This window comes from Neolamprologus multifasciatus, chromosome 3 (genome assembly GCF_963576455.1).
Source record: "Neolamprologus multifasciatus chromosome 3, fNeoMul1.2, whole genome shotgun sequence".
In the NCBI taxonomy this organism is placed as follows: Eukaryota; Metazoa; Chordata; class Actinopteri; order Cichliformes; family Cichlidae; genus Neolamprologus; species Neolamprologus multifasciatus.
The window spans coordinates 25,846,221-25,864,651 of NC_140441.1; the positions used below are offsets into that span (position 1 = coordinate 25,846,221).

The following is an 18,431-nucleotide window of genomic DNA, read 5'->3' on the forward strand; positions in this document are numbered from 1 at the left end:
GCAGTCTGATGTCTCACATGCAGAGAAATTACACATTGTTTTCTAAATTGGTCAATGTTTAACACATAATCAGTGCTGTAAGAAATTTCTTCCTTAGACAACCCACAATTTAATGATTAACTTTTTCTGTATCTTCAGCAGCAGATTTAATGTTTTACCAATTTTGTTTCTTCAACAGGAAGTAAACCCAGAGCCACACTGGCAGCACAAAGTCCAGTCATACCAGTAGGGGGCAGTGTGACACTGAGCTGCTCGGTGGAGGGCTCTGCTGGCTGGAAGTTTGACTGGTTCAGACGTGATTCAAAGTTTTCTGGAGGTCAGAAAATAGGAGCTGGAACATCAAAGCACACTATCAGTATTTCAGAAGGAGGCATCTATTACTGCAGAGGAGGGAGAGGAGATCCAGTTTTCTCCACAGAGGACAGTGCTCCAGTTATAATTCAGAAACAAGGTGAGGGCTAAGTTTTGTTGTGAGATAAAACACAAAATCATGATGATATTAAAGAAGCACCTAATAACTTCAGTTTTTAAAATTTAGTTTTTGTTGTCTGTTGATTTTTTTCTGTTTAATATTTGTGTTTATTTGCTTGTTGAACAGTTTTAGCTGCTGTAAATCTGCAGCACAGCTGGTCTCAGATATTCACTGGTGAGACAATCACTCTCAGATGTGAGATTCAGGGAGGTGAAGGAAAGGTGTGGAAATATGAATGGACAGCACCCAACACAAACAGGCCTCCAACATCCAGTGAATACAGGATCAGCAGAGTTTTTGTGTCCCACAGTGGAGACTACAGATGTCGGGGTAGCAGTGACTATCTCTTCACAGGATGGAGTGATGCCTTCAGACTGACAGTTTCATGTAAGTTGGACCATGATTCATGCTGACATTTAATGTTTTCATGTTTACATCTGTCTTAACAGGAAAACTATTACTGCAAACTGAAAGCGAGAGTTCAAGAAGCGATAAGTTGGATCGAAAAGCAGGCAGAGACTAATGATTCCCAGGACTTTGACTACTACTGGGAACCAGTTCTCTACTCCCATCCCTACATGCAAGATTACTAATTACTGTTTGTGTTTGTAGATAAATTAATCAGTTAATGTTTAAAGTGTGATCAGTACTGTCACAAGTTTATCCTTGATTATGTTTTAATGTTTTACTTATTTTGTTTCTTCAACAGCAAGTAAACCCAGAGCCACACTGACAGCACAAAGTTCAATCATACCAGCAGGGGGCAGTGTGACACTGAGCTGCTCTGTGGAGGGCTCTGCTGGCTGGAAGTTTGACTGGTTCAGACGTGATTCAGTCTCTTCTAAAGCTCAGCTCATGAGAGGAAATGAAGCAAACAGAGTTATTAGAGTCTCAAAAGGAGGTCTGTACCACTGCAGAGGAGGGAGAGGAAATCCAGTTTACTACACAGAGGACAGCAGTGACGTCACAATTACAGAAACTCGTGGGTTCAATTATTTTATTTCTGTCAAACTGAGAGATGTCATTTTGTGTTCTGTGCTAACAATTTCATTCAACAACTGTGAGTTTATTAACCCTGACATGAGAGACAACTCCTGACAAATAGAATAATTTATTCTGTCTTATTTTTTTACCTTCATGTTTCTATTTGTCTCTAACTGGATATTTTTCTGTGAACAGTTCCCACTAAGCCTACTGTGACCCTGCAGCCATCCTGGACTCAGATATACAGCGGTGAGACAGTCACTGTCAGATGTGAGATTCAGGGAGGTGAAGGAGCTCAGTGGACGTATGAATGGAGAGCAGCCAAGTTAAACACACCTCCAACATCCAATGAATACAGAATCATCAGAGCTACTGAGTCTGACAGTGGAGGATACAGCTGCCGGGGCAGAAGGGACTATTTCTTCTCAGAGTGGAGTGATATCATCACACTGACTGTATCATGTAAGATGTTTCTTCCAGAGTATCTAAATAAGGAAAAAGCACTTCTTCTTTCTTACAGCTTTATAACTGTCTTTCATGTTGGTCAGTAAAATGTTTTGTTTTTATTCCAACAACAAAAACCTGAACAGCAGCTTTTTATTCACAGTGAAGACAACAAAACATATGAGAGTAACTTCTCTGCTGTGCAGCTCTAATACATGAAAGATGAAATGCAGAACAAATGCTGAATCTGTCTCAGCTGCTCCACCACATCCACTAAGAAACATTAAATCCACTAATTGTTCCTCATGTGTGTTTTTAACTTAGAAATGCAGCAAATTAAATATGAAAGATTCGTGTTGTGTTTGTGTGATAGTTGTACAGTTTGTTGTAGCTTCACCATTAAAGTTATGTGATATTTTTTATTTACATATTTCCACCAAGTTATTGAAACTGGTTTGATTCAGTCATTGACTTTTGTTCTTTTTCTAAACTGAACTGCAGATAAACCAAAGACCAAACTGAGAGCTGATAACACAGCTGTTCCAGTAGGGGGCAGTGTGACCCTGACCTGCTCTGTGAACCCATCATCATCATCTGGATGGAAATACTACTGGTACAGAGATGAGAAATCCTCTGAACCTCTGACCACACAAGATGCAGTTTTCCACTCAAATGGACAAATCAGCGTCTCACAGGAAGGACTCTACAGGTGCAGAGGAGGAAGAGGAAACCCAGTTTACTACACAGAGGACAGCCAGTCAGTCAGGATTTGGAAAACTGGTCAGTTTAACATAAAATCAGATAAATTCCTGATTAAGGAGGAAGATGAAGAACAAAAGGCATTAACATTTTTGACATTCATGTGTTTTTATTGTACTTTCTTGAACATTAACAGTCTCAAACAGGCCTGTTGTGACTCTGTATCCAAACTGGTCTGAGATATACAGAGGAGAGACGATCACTGTCAGATGTGAGATCCATGGAGGAGACACTGAGTGGGATTATGAGTGGGAAACAAACAGCATGATAAAAGCTCCAAATCAAAATGAATACAGGATTAGATCTGCTTCATCATCCAACAGTGGAAACTATCGCTGTAAGGGCAGAATGAAAAGTTCACAGCATAAAACAACAGAGTGGAGTGATTCAGTCACACTGACAGTTTCTGACAGTAAGTAGAGTCATAGTTCATTTAACCTGGAAATAGAAACAGTTTGTAAAAATGTGTTTTTATTAGTACATGTTGACATATTTGACATGTTTAGATAGTCTCACTCTTAAAGTTCATCATAAATATTTGTGAGTCAACATTTTAGTGACATTGAATTCAGAGTTAAGAGACGAAACATTGAGAGAAAATCTTTGTTGAACAGATGAACCCCGTCCTGTCCTCACTGTGTCTCCATCATGGCTGAGTCCTGGAGCCTCAGTAACTCTGAACTGTGAGGTTGAACATCCGTCTGCAGGATGGAGCTTCTACTGGTATAAAGCTGTTCCTGATCTCTCAGAGAAATCCTCCAGTTATGAGCTGCTACCTGATGGCAGTGGGACTGCACAGGACTCCTACATCATTCATGGACAGACACACACAGCAGGATATGTGTGCAGAGCTGGAAGAGGAGACCCAGAGTATCACACTGATCACAGTCAACCAAAGTTTGTCTGGTCTGCAGGTCAGCTTGATTCTATCTATCTTTTTTCAAGTAATGCAACATCAAATAATGTAAATTGATGGGTTTTTTTTTTTTTTTTTTGGGGGGGGGGGGTAGCATTGAAGGTGAAAATTATACGAACACTGCGTCTTTTAGCACTGACCTTTAAACATTAAAGCAAAAGAATATTTTCACTGTGATATTTTGATACTAACATCTGTGAGCTTTGTCTCTTCACTGCATGTTGTTTCCAGATGTTCATTCAGCAGCGTCTCTCACAGTGAGTCCTGACAGAGTGCAACACTTCACCTCTGACTCTGTCTCACTGACCTGTGAGGGAAACTTCACTGAGGGGAGAGTGAGGAAGTTCTCTGAGGACGGCCGACTGTACTCTGACTGTAGGAGAATGACTGGATCCACATGTGACATCAACACATCAAAGTCAGATACTGCAGTGTACTGGTGTGAGTCTGGATCAGGAGAGTTCAGCAGTGCAGTCAACATCACTGTACAGAGTATGTTATTGTACATTTACTTCTTGGATTTGGATGATTTAGAAATCACATCTGTATTTCTCCCATTCATTTTTTGTGGCTTACAGTAATTATACAGTAGAATTTAAATACAGAAGATCAGATCTTCATGATGAAAAACATTTGTACAATCTGTTCTTATTATTGTTTGTCAGCTTTTTCTCAAAGTGTGCACCAGCTGATGTGACTGAAACAATTGTGTGTGATTGTGTCACAGATGGTGGTAATGGTCCTATCCTGGTGAGTCCTGTTCATCCTGTGACTGAGGGAGCTTCTGTTAGTCTGAGCTGCAGTTTGAAAACACAAAAAATACTTTCCAATGTGTTTTTCTATCACAATGACAAACTTATTCAAAATGATACCCGAGGGGAGCTGAAGATCTCTGCAGTGTCAAAGTCTGATGAAGGTTTCTACAAGTGTCAGTACTCAGGAAGAGAGTCAGCACAGAGCTGGATGTCAGTTAAAGGTGAGCAGGATCAAAACATTTGATGTGTTTCTGTAAATTCGTTTAATGACTGAAATTGTCTGAATTAAGTCTTAAAGTCACTTGGTTCTATTTTATAAAAGTATTTATTTATAAAATTATAATTTATTAATAATTATTGTTTGTTGTTACAGTTACTGTGTCAGGAGCTGACAGCTCTTCATTTCCTGTGTGGTTGATTGTTGGACTGGTTTGTGGAGTCTTTCTCATTATTATTCTCCTGCTCTTGTTGTATCACTGCAGACAGTCCAAGTGTAAGAGCCTCTTCTTTTCATGCTGTATTAGAGAGTTTATTTACTAAATACACTTTAATTATTCACACATATACATGTATTCTGATCTCATGACATGAAATAAAAATTTACATGACAAACATGTGTAATAACATTTGTCTCTTTCACAGATTCCTGCTTCACCAGGTTGGTAAAATACTTTTTATTATTATTTTAAACAAACATCAGTTACTTTTGAGTTTATTGTGTTTATTTCATGTTTTAGGTCGATCCAGTCTGAGAGTCACAGTCCGGGCTCCTCCACAAATCATGGAGTCAACCAGAATGAAACTCATGTGTACGACTCTGTTCATCCTGGTCAGCACTTAAACCGATCTTTATTATCATTATTAATATTGACTTTTCATTCAGTCTCCATTGCCAGACCTGGATTTGACTTGCAAAAAATGCAAAAAATGAAATAAAATTAGATGTAATTAGAAACATTTTTACATTTCAGGTGCAGATGAGCCCCGAGACGTCACATACTCTCTTATTAAACTTCGAAACTTTGGAAAGAAGAGTGAGTACACAAAACACTCAGTGTAGAAAACAGCCTGGAAAGTTTTTACAATATTTAAAATGTTTTAATTATTTTCATTAATCTGATCATCTTCACAGAGAAGCATCATAAACCAGAGCAGAGTGCTGTTTACTCTGAGGTGAAGACAGGAGCTGCAGGTACAGTCACAACAGTCTCATTCAGTGTTTGTACTTGAACGTGTCATCACATCATTATATTGCAGGTAATTATAGGTCAACATGGAGTTTAGTTATTCACTGACCAAGCTTAGCTACTACATACGACCACTACACATCAGCAGAGTTGAATCTTATACACATCGAGGGCCGTTCAGAGTTTAGTGTAAGTTTGTCTGCTTCATATACAGAATGATATTGTTATTGTACAGTATGGTATTGTCCATCTATATGTCCCCAAACTAAATAGTTTCTCTCATGTTTTTACTCTGTAGTAATGTTCTTGTCATCATATCTGTGCTGAACAAATGTGTCCTGAGCTCTGACGTCTCTTTTAGAGGACAGTCTGATGTATGCTGAGGTCAAACAGCCCAAAAAAGAAAAAGCCAAGAAAAACAAAGGTGAGCAAAGTCTGCCATCATCTCCACTGAATATTGTTCAACATGTTTATTTTACAGGTTATATTTATGTATTCACACTTTGTCAGCTATTTAAAATCTACTCTTTTATCTTTACATTAGTGGAGACATCCAGTTTCCTCCTGCTTAATGATATTATTGTTTTCAATGATCTTCTCTTCATTCACAGGAAAATCAAGTCCTGCAGCTGATGCAGCAGTTTATTCTGAAGTCACATCAGGAAGCTCTCTCAGTAATTCTGCTGCCATGCAGGCTGATTTATTCTTCACATTATTAAATGTCTTCAGCTCATAATATCTTTACATGTTGGAAATCACTTTGTCTTTTTGTGCTTGTCTTACAGGTCAGTGAGGAGAGCTGTAGCAGCAAAGCCAAGAAGAAGCTTTTTATGAAGCCACTCTTGCTCCTCTGCTCCACAAATATCAGACATGCTCAGCTTTATGTACAGTTACAATATTAAATCATCATATAGACATATTACTCTTTTTTAGTATAAACCAAATGGAGGTGTATTCATATTCAATATTCATGCTCTTTATCTTCGGTTACTTTTATAAAAAAAATGTAATAAACCTTGAATATATCTAACATGTTCCAACAGCAGTGAGAAATATGTGATCTTTAGTATCTGACAGCACAATTTACACTCAGTGTTTGCAGTGTAAATACTGATATGGGCACCAACATATACTTTAACTGTATTTGTTTACATTATATAAATAAGAATTATAGGCAGTAAATACATTTGAATGTATTTCATGTATATTTTTGTGTTTCTGATCATTTTTTGCATCTTTTAGTTAGAAGGTAGAAATAAAATCTTTTTACATTTGAACATATTATGTTTATGTTTGATTTTTGTTTCCTGTATGAAATTATCCACAAACTAATCAGATCATCTCTCTATGTGCTGATAGTTAAATGAAAAGATAACTTGTACATGTGATAAATCTCATATGAAAGATTGCATGGAGACAGAATATCACAGAGAATTAAAGCTCTGCATCAATCATGGTCAGCATGACTCAGAGAAGTAGCAGTATTATAATTCATTAATACGACACAAACATCAGAGCTAAAAATCCAGACGGTTCTGTCAAAAACAAGACAGAAACAAAACATCTGTCTGACCCTGCAGAGTCTGATTGTTTAGTCACAGTAAGGAGGAGGCACAGGTCAGTCAGGTGTAAACTTAACCAGCTGGGTTGAGCCTGGTTGGCATTTTTCAGCAAAATCAGCATGACGGTGATAAACAGTGCTGATCATATCCTCTAATACAGGGTGACCATAATTTGATTTCCAAAAAAGAGGACACTTGTGCCAGTCATGAAGAACCTTTATAATACTGTTTGTTTACTTGAAGAAAACTTTAACATGTTTTACACAATAACATCTCTGTGCAGTTAATGAATGGTGAAATAAAAAATGTCATATAGTCTTTTACAAATCAACAAGTGCCAAAAAGAGGACAGTTAGTCACCGTGCTCTAATAGCTCAGCTGTGCTGTAGATGGGTTTCCCTCTTCACTATCAATCATGTCTTTGTCCTATAAAGTGGGAGAGCAACTACAGCTACACTGGTGACTTTTTATTTTGTCCTATTACCATTTGTAACTAATTAGTTGACTTTATGTGATTTTAGTTTCTAATAAAATGTCATGCAGTCCTGTGTTCCCTGTTGATTTAATTAAATGGTAAATGTTAAAGTAAGTGGATACAGGGGAGCTGGAGAAATCTGTGAATTAAGATGCAGAAGCAGAAAGTTTAGAGGTTTTATTGCAGGGTTAATAAATGGTGGTGTGAGAGAAATTCTGCACAGACTCTGAGTCTGAAAGACAAACAGTATTTAGAGTCTGCTGTTACTATCACAGCTGTGTAGGTGGCAGTAATACAACTTTATACTGATTCTCAGCTACTAATGAAAAAAAAACCAAAAGAAAAAACGAGCTTCTTACAGAATCACACTTGAAAGTGTTTTTTGTTGTTGTTGTTTTATGGATTTACTCTGAGTGTGTGATTATTGTGCTGTTGTTACAGTCTTTCTGTTTTACTTCTCAGCACTGCCATCATGTGTCTGAATACACAGCATAAAGTCAAACTCAACAACATCAGTTAAAGATTTGCTAACATTTAAAGCTGTTCAGCAGTGCAGGTTATTTTTGACCTGTGTTTGTGTTTGTGAATAAATCTCTTGAAGTTTTTGCAAATGGAAAATGTTGTATATTTCTGATGGATGTAAAACTTTTAAAAAACTGAAAGAAATTTCAAATAAATTCAGATCTGCAGAGAAATGCATTGATTATGTTTTATTCAAGAATCAATATCAAACAGTATCACAAGATCAAACTGCAAAGAATAACGTCTTTACTCTTCTGAGCAGCTTACATGTGTGTGAAAGACTGTTGGTGGTCACCATCTATTCTGCCACAGGCTTATTTTCATCCACTGACAGGCCTCATGGTTTCTGGTTGGTTCACCATGAACAGAGGAAATGCAGCCTGTGGTTTCAGCCTGAAGTCTTCAGTGTAGCTGATGTTTAGTTTTATGTTATCAGCTCACAGCAAACAGTTAACAAGGAACACAGACAAAGAGCACAGTGGAAATTTCACTTGACCTCTGTGTGCATGACACATGTTTATATGATCATCAAATATTCATTTATCTACATAAAATAGTGCCTCGCTAAAGAAAGAGATTATTTTGTAAACATCGTCATCATTTTTCATTAAACAATGTAATAAATCTGTAAATCAAACCATCATTTGCACCAAAGTTAATTTATTCAAAGCTAATAACTGAAAAAATCATATTTTTGTTCAGTGTTTGCACTTTAAGAAAACTTTTCTGTTCCACACACTGTGGAAAATACTGTGTGAATATTTCTGTAACTGTTGGTGATCTCATAGCTGCAGGCTTATCTGCACCATCTCTGCACTTAAACATTACAGTGACTTCATTATTTCCATCAGCCTGCAGAACTAAAATGAGAAAGAACAATTGAAGCTAAATATGAGCTGCCTTCCAGGTCACATGCTTTAGCCCTGATAGCTGACAGCACAGACAGATGATGAGGAGACTGTGAGACGTTAAACAGGCAGAATACAGAGCTCAGAGTTTTAAACGTTCTGGTTTGTTGTTTTCACACTCCTTAAAACATGAGAAAATGTTTACTGATCTTCATTTTACTATAAATAACACCTCGGTGTGTAAATTGCCTTGATTGCTAATTTACTGTTAATAGTTAATATTTATTATTATTATCTGAAAAAGAAAACCATAAGAATCTAAAATCTAAAACAAGATGCTAAAACATTGCCAACTTTCTCCAAATGTAATCACACACAGCTCAGATGAGTAGAGAATGAACAGGCAGGTGTGTTTTCCACAGCAGGTGTGTGTTTGCACAACTGAAGGTTTGCAGGTTGAGCACTGAAGAAGATCAGAGACAGAAGAAGACTGGATTAAGTGGATAAACTACAAGGGTGATTCTCTGCAGTCGGACTAGTTTCCTCCGTGTGCTGTAACTGTGTAGCAGTGAGTGGATGAACAGTCGGTCCTTTTATGTGCAGCTATTTGAGGATGGAGAACAAATGTGCCAACCTGAGCTGACTGGAGCAGGTGAGGAAGATGACTAACACATCCCACTGAGAAGGAAGAGCTGTGGAGCTGTGACAGACTGTGGCAACATCAATGAAAAAAGGCAAAATCAATAATTATTTTATTACAGTCCTGATATCAGACCTCTGTTTATTTGTTTATTTGAAGCTCAGATATTAACCCTCTAAAGACTGAATCATAAATAAAATGAAAACTTTTTAAAAGCTGGTGTGTTTTTTTGAACCTTCTGAGAAATAAATATTTTTCACATGAGGTGGAAAAAATCTTTTTTAGCTGCATCTGGCATTTTTGTACAATTTGTTGCTCAGTTTATCTTCAAATAAAAACATAATTTTTTTTTTAACACATTAAACTTTGAGTTTCCTTTCAAAATGTTCAAAAATCTTTTAGAAAACTGGTAAAAATATCTTTGAGAAATCGTTGAAGGCTCGTTGACTGATGTCAGCCATGTTGGATGTCTCAGCTGAGGGCTCTGCATGAATTACTGATCCCCGCTGGTTAATCTGTGCACTGCATGTGTGTCTGCATACATCAGGTTCTTTAACGTGAGCAGAAAAAGCCAAGCAACAAACTTTGTTAAAGAAGATGAAAAGAAACTTGATGAATGTTGGTCGGATATTCTTCTGTCAGAGGAGACAAAGATAAATTTGTTCACATTCAGTCAGACAGTTCAGTGAGTCTGTAGTTGTGATACTGAAGCGTGGAGGCAGGACACGACAAAAAAGATAAAACTATGACCTGCAAAGTGTGTCAGTAACTAAGCAACAGAGCACCTTTGTATATCATAGAGAAAAGTAGGAACGCAAAACAGGAAAGAAACTTAAATGTTTGCAGTGGACAGGAAATGTGAACACGTCACACGACTGCTGTGGTCAAAGCTACAGGAGCTGTTTGAGGTTGGTGTAAAAGGAAGGAAGCACAGAGAGGTGATAGAAGGAGGAGCTGAATATAAACTCTGGTCTTATCTACATTAAGTGCAGCTTCTCTTTGTTCTGCATTTATTATCAATGCAAAGTCGAACACTTTGAGATTAGATGCAGATCAGCGTGCAGGGCTGGACGTGAGGATGGGGCACTCTTTGCTCTGTTTGCTGGGGTTATTCTGTGAGTACAATACACACCTTTACTGTTTGAATGACAGTGATGAAGGAAAATGTTTCTCACTGGTGACAATTACAGTGTATCACTGCTTTAACCTGTTTACCTGACAGCTTCAACACAGCATACTAGTTTTTTTTTTTCATTCCAGCCTGTTTCACAGCTAAAAGAAACATAAATTTGATGATAACTGTACCATGTGAAGATTTAAAAATCCTCAGTTTATATATTTATTGTGATTTTGTCAGTTGTATAATGTCTGATGATGTTTCATTCATTACTTTAGTGCTCAGTACAGTCAACCATGGAAACACTGAAGGTGAGAAATTGTTTTTTCTTCCATTTATATCATATGTGTTGATCTTAACTAGTATTTAACATCTCCTGTGTTGCTCTAAATGACGTCCTCTGTGTTGTATTTTGTATCATAAACCAAACATTTCATTGATTTATTTGTTAAAATGTTAATATAACCATTTTAAGTGTGTGAGCACTCAAGCACACACCCACGATACAAACTGTATATTTACTGAGGAGCTGTGGCTTCATACATGTGGATTTTCTTTTCATGTTTATCTGATCTGAAAATATCAGCAGTGTGTGTAGTGCAGATTATCTCACTGAGTTATGCTGTTGGCACGTATGTTGTTTCCTATAGTGGGATTTTTTGGATTAATTTTTGGATTATACATTTTTTATTAAATTTTATTAAATTTATTATTTATTTATTTTATTTATTCTTCTTAGTGGATTTTGTATTTATCTAACTCCTCTGGTCTGTTAGTGCCTCTATTCTGTCTGTGCTAGTGCCCAATCTGTACCCTGTTATTGACTTATGTTGATTCTCCGTATTACTGTGAAGCACTTTGGTGTGCCTTCAGGTTTTTAAATGTGCAATATAAATAAAACTGTATTGTATTGTATTACTTCTTAGAGCTATAAAAATGCTAATTATCAAAAGCTCCACACAGATGACAAATTAAAGGAAAAACCAACATGAACATGGTAACCAAATGCTGCTCTGAGTTCAGCATAGAGTTTGTTACCTTCATCCCTCATTTGGTGTTTTGATTAGAAGCTGTTTAACAAGTCACTCCAAAGTCTCTGTAGATGTTCAGTGTGTTGAATTGTGTGGCTGCAAAAGATGATTCGAATTATTTAAGTTTGCTTCAAACATTCAGAGCAACAATTTTATTCTTTTGATCTTTTTCTAAATTACAGAATTTGGAGCGAAGGCCACTGTGACAGCAGACAGATTAACCATACCAGCAGGGGGCAGTGTGACACTGACCTGCCGAGTGAACAACTCTGCTGACTTTGAATATGACTGGTTCAGAGAACCCAGTTTAAACTCTGACCAGAAGTTCGCAGTAGCTGGTGAATCAAAGAGAGAACTTGTGATCTCTAAAGGCGGCATCTACAACTGCAGAGGACGTATAAAAGGGACAAATTCAGACACAGAAGAAAGTGATAGAGTCATCATTCAGGAAACTGGTGAGTTTAAAAATGTCATAAGAAATAAAACAACATAGATTCCCCAAAGTTTGGAGATCAGAGGGGGATAATATTATGACAAAAACTTATGTTACAAAGTGATTTATGGCCCCAACCTGCCAATTTATTTCTGAATATATAAAGTGTTATAAAGTTAATAAATAATAAACAATAATGGGGTTATAATATTTGATAATAATGTTTTTATTTTTAATGTTAATATGTTAATCAGTCAGAAATTAAATGTGTGGCTCAGTCATTCATAAATGTGTTTTGTGATTTGGCCCCTGATGCTCCAGTTGTCACGGTTCAGCATTTTGAGTCTCGTGTGTTTTGGTATTTTATAATATGTTTTATGTTCTGAGTCCTTTGCTGTTTTGATTATTGCAGTTATTATTATTATTACCCCAGGCTCAGTTATGGCTGTTACGGTTTTAGTTCTTAGGTTTTGTTTTATGTGTTCATGTTGTGTTAACTCTGTGCCTTTCTGTCCCACATTTCTATGTTCTGTCTCACAGTCTCTGTTAAGTTTACGTGTCTAGAGTTCAGTCGGTGTGTTTCCTGTTTTACTTTGAAGGTCTGTGTCTCATGTCAGTGTTTCTAGTTTTGTTTCCCTTGTCACATCCTGCCTAATAGACCCTGTGCATGAGAAAATGCTAACTTCCTGGTTTGAGACCGGATGTGGGGTTGTACATTTCCGGTAGCTTTACTTTGCGGTCAATCGCTACTGTGAAGATATACTCCAAAATCATGTCCAAAACTCGAAAACTGAAAGATCGCGTTAAGTTACAAAGAGCAGAAGGTGGGAACACTCACCACTGTGTGTCATAAAAAATCTAATAATCAATTTTGACATTTAAAGAGTTTCGATCGATCAGTTGTTTACATCACTCAACACAAGCAGAACTGCAGCAGAAGACACATCGTCCACATTCAGAAGCACATCTCTGTATAGTGACTTGTCTCATGATTTAAACAGGCAAATGTTCAGCATTCAAACTACAGGTGAAGAATAGTCAAACCAGATGTTTCCCGTTATGTCGAGATCAGCTAGTCAAGTACACACCTACAGAGCATGTTAACAAACCGTGAAAAAAAGCCACACAAAAAATGAATGATTGCTGGTAACGGTTTCATTAGTATTTACGAAGGGTATGTTGTGACTTACCTTCAAAATTACAGTGGTCCCTCGCTATGTTCACCTTTCACCTCGCTGTTTCGCAGATTTTTTAGTGCAAGTTTGCATGCTTTTTTGTTTTTACGTCACATTGTGTCCTGAGTCCTGATCGCTGCAGACGATCTCCTCCGTGCCGTCTCTCCTGCACAGTACAGAATCGCTGCATCGATCGCTAGCAGTGTGACTCTGAAGTGCAGTCACACTGCTTTTTCACCAACAAACACAACAATGTCGACGAAACGTTTACCACCGTCAAAAAATTAAATTGGCTACTTGATTTCACCTATCGCTGGTTATTTTTAGAACATAACACCCGCGATAAACGAGGGACCGCTGTTTACAAATACTGAGAAATATAGTTTAATTTAAATCCTTTCTCTGTTCTGCTCTGAGGCACGGGGGAAAAATATCGACAGGTCTATGAACAGCATCTACTTATATATTCTGTAAATGCCCAAGACATCTCAAGAAATGTAAATCTCACCTCGATTCATCAATTTGGTTGACTTGTTTTGGGAAAAAGCGGCAGTAAACAAGGAGCGAATATAACACCGGAAACGAAGCGCCCTACAGGAGTTTCCCCACCGGAAGTAGCATATGCTAATGTGCACATAGTCTATTACTCCCAGCTGTGCTCTCCTTCTGTGTCTCATTCCCTTCATTATCCCTCAGTGTATTTAAGCCCTGTGTTTCTCTTTTTCAGTGTTTGATCTCCCTCCTCCATGTCTGTGTGTTCTGCCTACAAGGCAGAGCTGCTATTTTGAGTTCAAGTTTTCTGCAGTCTGCATTTTGCACACAGACCATGACACCAGTTGTTGTTATCAGTTACAGTTTTTGGACAGAGTGACATCACTCTATGTGATTGGCTCACTTCAGAGGCCATCCTGACCAATGGCTGTGGAGTTGTCATAGAAACATTTTTGAATTATTCTGAAGATACTCTGAAGAGTCAGCTCAGAGATAAGAGATAGTTTAATAAAGATTTCTCTGAGCCTGTGATTCTCATGTGATTATGAACAGGACTGACTGAGGATCAGTGAAGAGGGTGAAACACAGCGAGGGTGTAAAAAACTTCATGTTCTGTGACCATCAAACATCTTTTTCTGTGAGAGACAAACAATGAGACAATTATAACAATAATAATAGTTTAATATTTAATGACTGAAACAAAATGGTTTGTTATGCTGAGGTATGAGCTGCAGATGTGAGCAGCACATTTTCTGTCCAGTCACTGACTGGGCGATCAGACCTCTGTACTGGTTGTTTGTGGCTCTGTAGACATGTGACCTAGAAGCACGGCTACAGTCATCGACATCATCATGACCTGTGAAGCAATAATTACATGTGTGTGAATAAATGTGTGAGCCACGTCTCCTAATTTTTTAAAGAGGATTTTTTAGGCCTTTATCTTTTATTGGATAGAGACAATGTAGGGGTGCAGCTGGGACTTGAACCTGGCCGTACTGTTCACCCACTCAGCTGAATTTTTAATGATATAATGGCTCTTGAATAAAAATACAAACAGAGATTTGTCATGTTTGTCACGGACTACGGCCCTTTGGTGTTAAATTCTGATCCTAAATACACACACAAATTTAAAAAGTGTTAATAATTGACCCAAACATTCAATTAAATAGCTCAATGTTATTTTATATGTAGATGGAAATAACAGTGAATGATGTTTTTGATGATGCAGTGTTTGCTCACTTTTCCTTTTTACTGGAAACCACTCCATCCTTTTATATATGAATCAGAGGATAAATGTTTGAAATGACTTCAGCTGTTTTAAAATTATTGATCTGAACAGAAAAGTGAACATAAAACAATCATTCCAGATTTCTGCACCTGTTTTTATTCTGTTAGGATTTCAAGCTGCAAACTTCTCACTCTGGTTAATCAGCCTTTTCTTAGATCAGGCAGCAGGAGGAGTTTCAGCCACAGGGATTATAAAATGTTTATTCATTCCTTTTGTGTCCTAATTGAGAAATGTTGCTGTGGAAAGTTTTCAACAGGACTGATGTGACGCTGCAGCGCAGCTGGTCTCAGATATTCACTGGTGAGACAATCACTCTCAGATGTGAGATTCAGGGAGGTGAAGGAAAGGTGTGGAAATATGAATGGACAGCACCCAACACAAACAGGCCTCCAACATCCAGTAAATACAGGATCAGCAGAGTTTCAGTGTCCCACAGTGGAGACTACAGATGTCAGGGTAGCAGTGACTATCTCTTAACAGGATGGAGTGATGCCTTCAGACTGACAGTTTCATGTGAGTTGGTTTACGATTCAAACTGAAGTTTCCTGTTTTGTGTTTTAAACTCAACATCAAGAAACAATTTAGACCCTCCAAGAAACTCACTGTGCAAACAGACCCACAGCAGAGTCCACTGTGACTCTACAATGATTTATTTAAAAGGGAATGTAAAGAGATGACAGTTTTAAGGAAAAAATAACAAATCAGGTGCATCTGTTTTGTAGTTTTGAGCTAAGACAGATCGCCTGTGTGAGATTATAACCTTGTGTTTGGTGCCAGTCAGAGTCAGAGCCACACTGAGAGCAGAAAGCACAATCACAGCAGTGATACCAGCAGTTCTTCAGTCTGTTTGTCTTTCAGTGAGGTCACATTAAAACCACCAGGAAAACAGTTTATGAAATTTGGGGGATCAAGGCCAAAGAAAGAAGCCATTTAATTTTACTGTGTGTAGCTGGTCTGGCCTCACACTGTTGCTGCAAACTGTGTTGTGTCAACGAGGAGATGAGTCAGCTGTTGCTTTGCCTGCTGAGTTTATTCTCCAACAATGTTTAAATAAAAATAAATTCAGTTCAGCAACTTTATGTGATTGGGCTTCTACATGCACAGCTTTAAAAGAAACAGTGTCTTTGAATACATCAACCAAGATTTGAACCATTTTAGCACTTTTACTGTGCTTAACCTCTCTGTAACAGGATCATTAGCATAATCTCATCTCTCCCCAGCAGGGCCTCCTTCAAAACTACAGGAAGTGACACGTGTGGGAAGTCAAAGGTCACAAAGAAAATGAAAGCTTTCAAATATAAAATAAATAAATACACAAAATAACTAGATACATATGTATGACTTGGGTATAAAAAATAATGACAAAAACAAATAACAGAGGATGGATTCTCTGTGAAATATAAATAAAAGCCTGCTAATGCACGTCTTACATGTGGATGCAGGTCATAGAAGCCGAACCAAAGAGCAGAAAATGGCCTCAGTTCATTACAAACACATTACCACAGTAATCTTTCTCATTACAAAGTTTTCCTCTCAGGAAGCACTCAGGCGGACGGAAAACAAATATTTTATGTTGAGTCTAATGTATCACATTCTCCAGTCTTCAGTGTTTGGTCCACCCTTCACTGTTGTGTCTAAACAATGCCACAGTTTGATACCTCAGACAAACAGGCTCTAAGTGGCTGAATACAATAATATAAGTAGAGCATATCCATTTACCCAGAGTCACTGACTGAAAATCTTCAGATCTGTTTAGGTATGATTAATTGTTTTTATGCATTTTTAATGAATCATCTGCATATTTATATAATTTTCCTCCTCTTTCATATCTGCAGATAAACCCAGCGCCACACTGACAGCAGGAACAACAATCATACCAGTAGGGGGCAGTGTGACACTGACCTGCTCTGTGCAGAGCTCTGATGGATGGAAATATGAGTGGTTCAGACGAACCCAAAGAACCTCTGAAGTTCACATCAGTGATCAACAAAACAGAGATATCAGAGTATCTCAAGGAGGAATCTACAGGTGCAGAGGAACAAGAGGAAACCCAGTTTACTACACTGATAGAAGTGATGATGTCACCATTGAGATAACCAGTGAGTTCAGTAATTTAGTTTGAAATATACATTCACTCATGATTATCAAACGTACAATGTTAAGTTTTCTGTGTTGATTTCATGTTTCTATTTGTATCTCAACTGTTAATATGTGTAAACAGTTTCCAATAAAGTTGTTGTAAAACAACGACCCAACTGGCCTCAGATATTCAGAGGTGAGACGATCACTCTGACATGTGAGGTGCAGGAAGGAGGTGAAACCACTGAGTGGGAGTATGAATGGAGAGGACCCAGGACACCCACACAGTGGACACACAATAATGATGTGACATTCAGAGTTTCTGAGTCCAGCAGTGGAGACTACATGTGTAAGAGTCGACGCAGAGATGACTCATATTCTTCAACAGAGTGGAGTGAAGCCTTCACATTGTCAGGATCAAGTAAGTCATGTTTGTTGTGTGATCTCCATTTGACAAATGTCATAATGGTTCAGCACAGGATGAATTCAATGGTCTACAAAGCATGTTACATTGTTAGTCAGACAAAGAGCTGCAGCTGATAGTAGCCTCATTGTAGACAGTTTGTCACCACTTTGTGTCATGAACTTTCAGCTGGTATAGAGACGCCAATGCTGACCTGCTGCTCCATCACCTGAGGACAAGAATGATATAAACAGGATAAATAGATAATATATTTAAACAAATGGTAAATGGCCTGTATTTGTATTACACATCCACCCATTCACACACTGGTGATGGCAAGCTACATTGTAGCCAGAGCCACCCTGGGGCGCACTGACAGAGGCGAGGCTGCCGAACACTGGAGCCACCGGGCCCTCTGACCACCACCAGTAGGGTGAAGTGTCTTGCCCAAGGACACAACGGGGGCTCGAACCGGCAACCTTCCGATTACAAGGCGAACTCCCAACTCTTGAGCCACGATATAACAACAAATCTATAATTTCTCGATAAAAGAAGAATAAAAGTCATTCTGGTCTAACATGTCAAATACTGTCATTTGTTAAAAGAAATAAAACACACACAGGACATACCATCAAAAATAATTGTACTGTTTCTATGAATAAAATTCTCATAACTTTGAGTCACCTCCACTCACCTTTAGCAGGAGGCTTATTGAGGTTGATCCATTTAAACTCTCAGACCCTAAAAACAGGTCAGTTTATTAATCAGTCCTCAAGTACTTCTTAAATACAGCAAAGTAAATGTAAAATTTTCACAGTATCGATCAAAATGAGTTTACAGTTTTTATCT

General features: G+C 37.9%; 2 protein-coding genes across 2 annotated transcripts in view; both read left to right on the forward strand.

Annotated features, from left to right (window-relative positions):
- Nucleotides 1-18,431, forward strand: part of LOC146522274 (basement membrane-specific heparan sulfate proteoglycan core protein-like) — a 276,185-nt gene that overhangs the window by 18,994 nt on the left and 238,760 nt on the right. Inside the window, exons 5-6 of the mRNA XM_085154129.1 lie at nucleotides 1,182-1,454; nucleotides 1,652-1,918. Coding sequence (XP_085010255.1) covers nucleotides 1,182-1,454; nucleotides 1,652-1,918 — 540 coding nt within the window. The remainder of the gene's footprint in view (nucleotides 1-1,181; nucleotides 1,455-1,651; nucleotides 1,919-18,431) is intronic.
- The window catches only part of LOC146522276 (Fc receptor-like protein 5), a 36,413-nt gene continuing 34,913 nt past the window's right edge, over nucleotides 16,932-18,431 (forward strand). Inside the window, exons 1-2 of the mRNA XM_085153735.1 lie at nucleotides 16,932-17,199; nucleotides 17,322-17,600. Of these exons, the coding sequence (XP_085009861.1) occupies nucleotides 17,525-17,600 (76 nt within the window). The 5' untranslated portion in view covers nucleotides 16,932-17,199; nucleotides 17,322-17,524. The remainder of the gene's footprint in view (nucleotides 17,200-17,321; nucleotides 17,601-18,431) is intronic.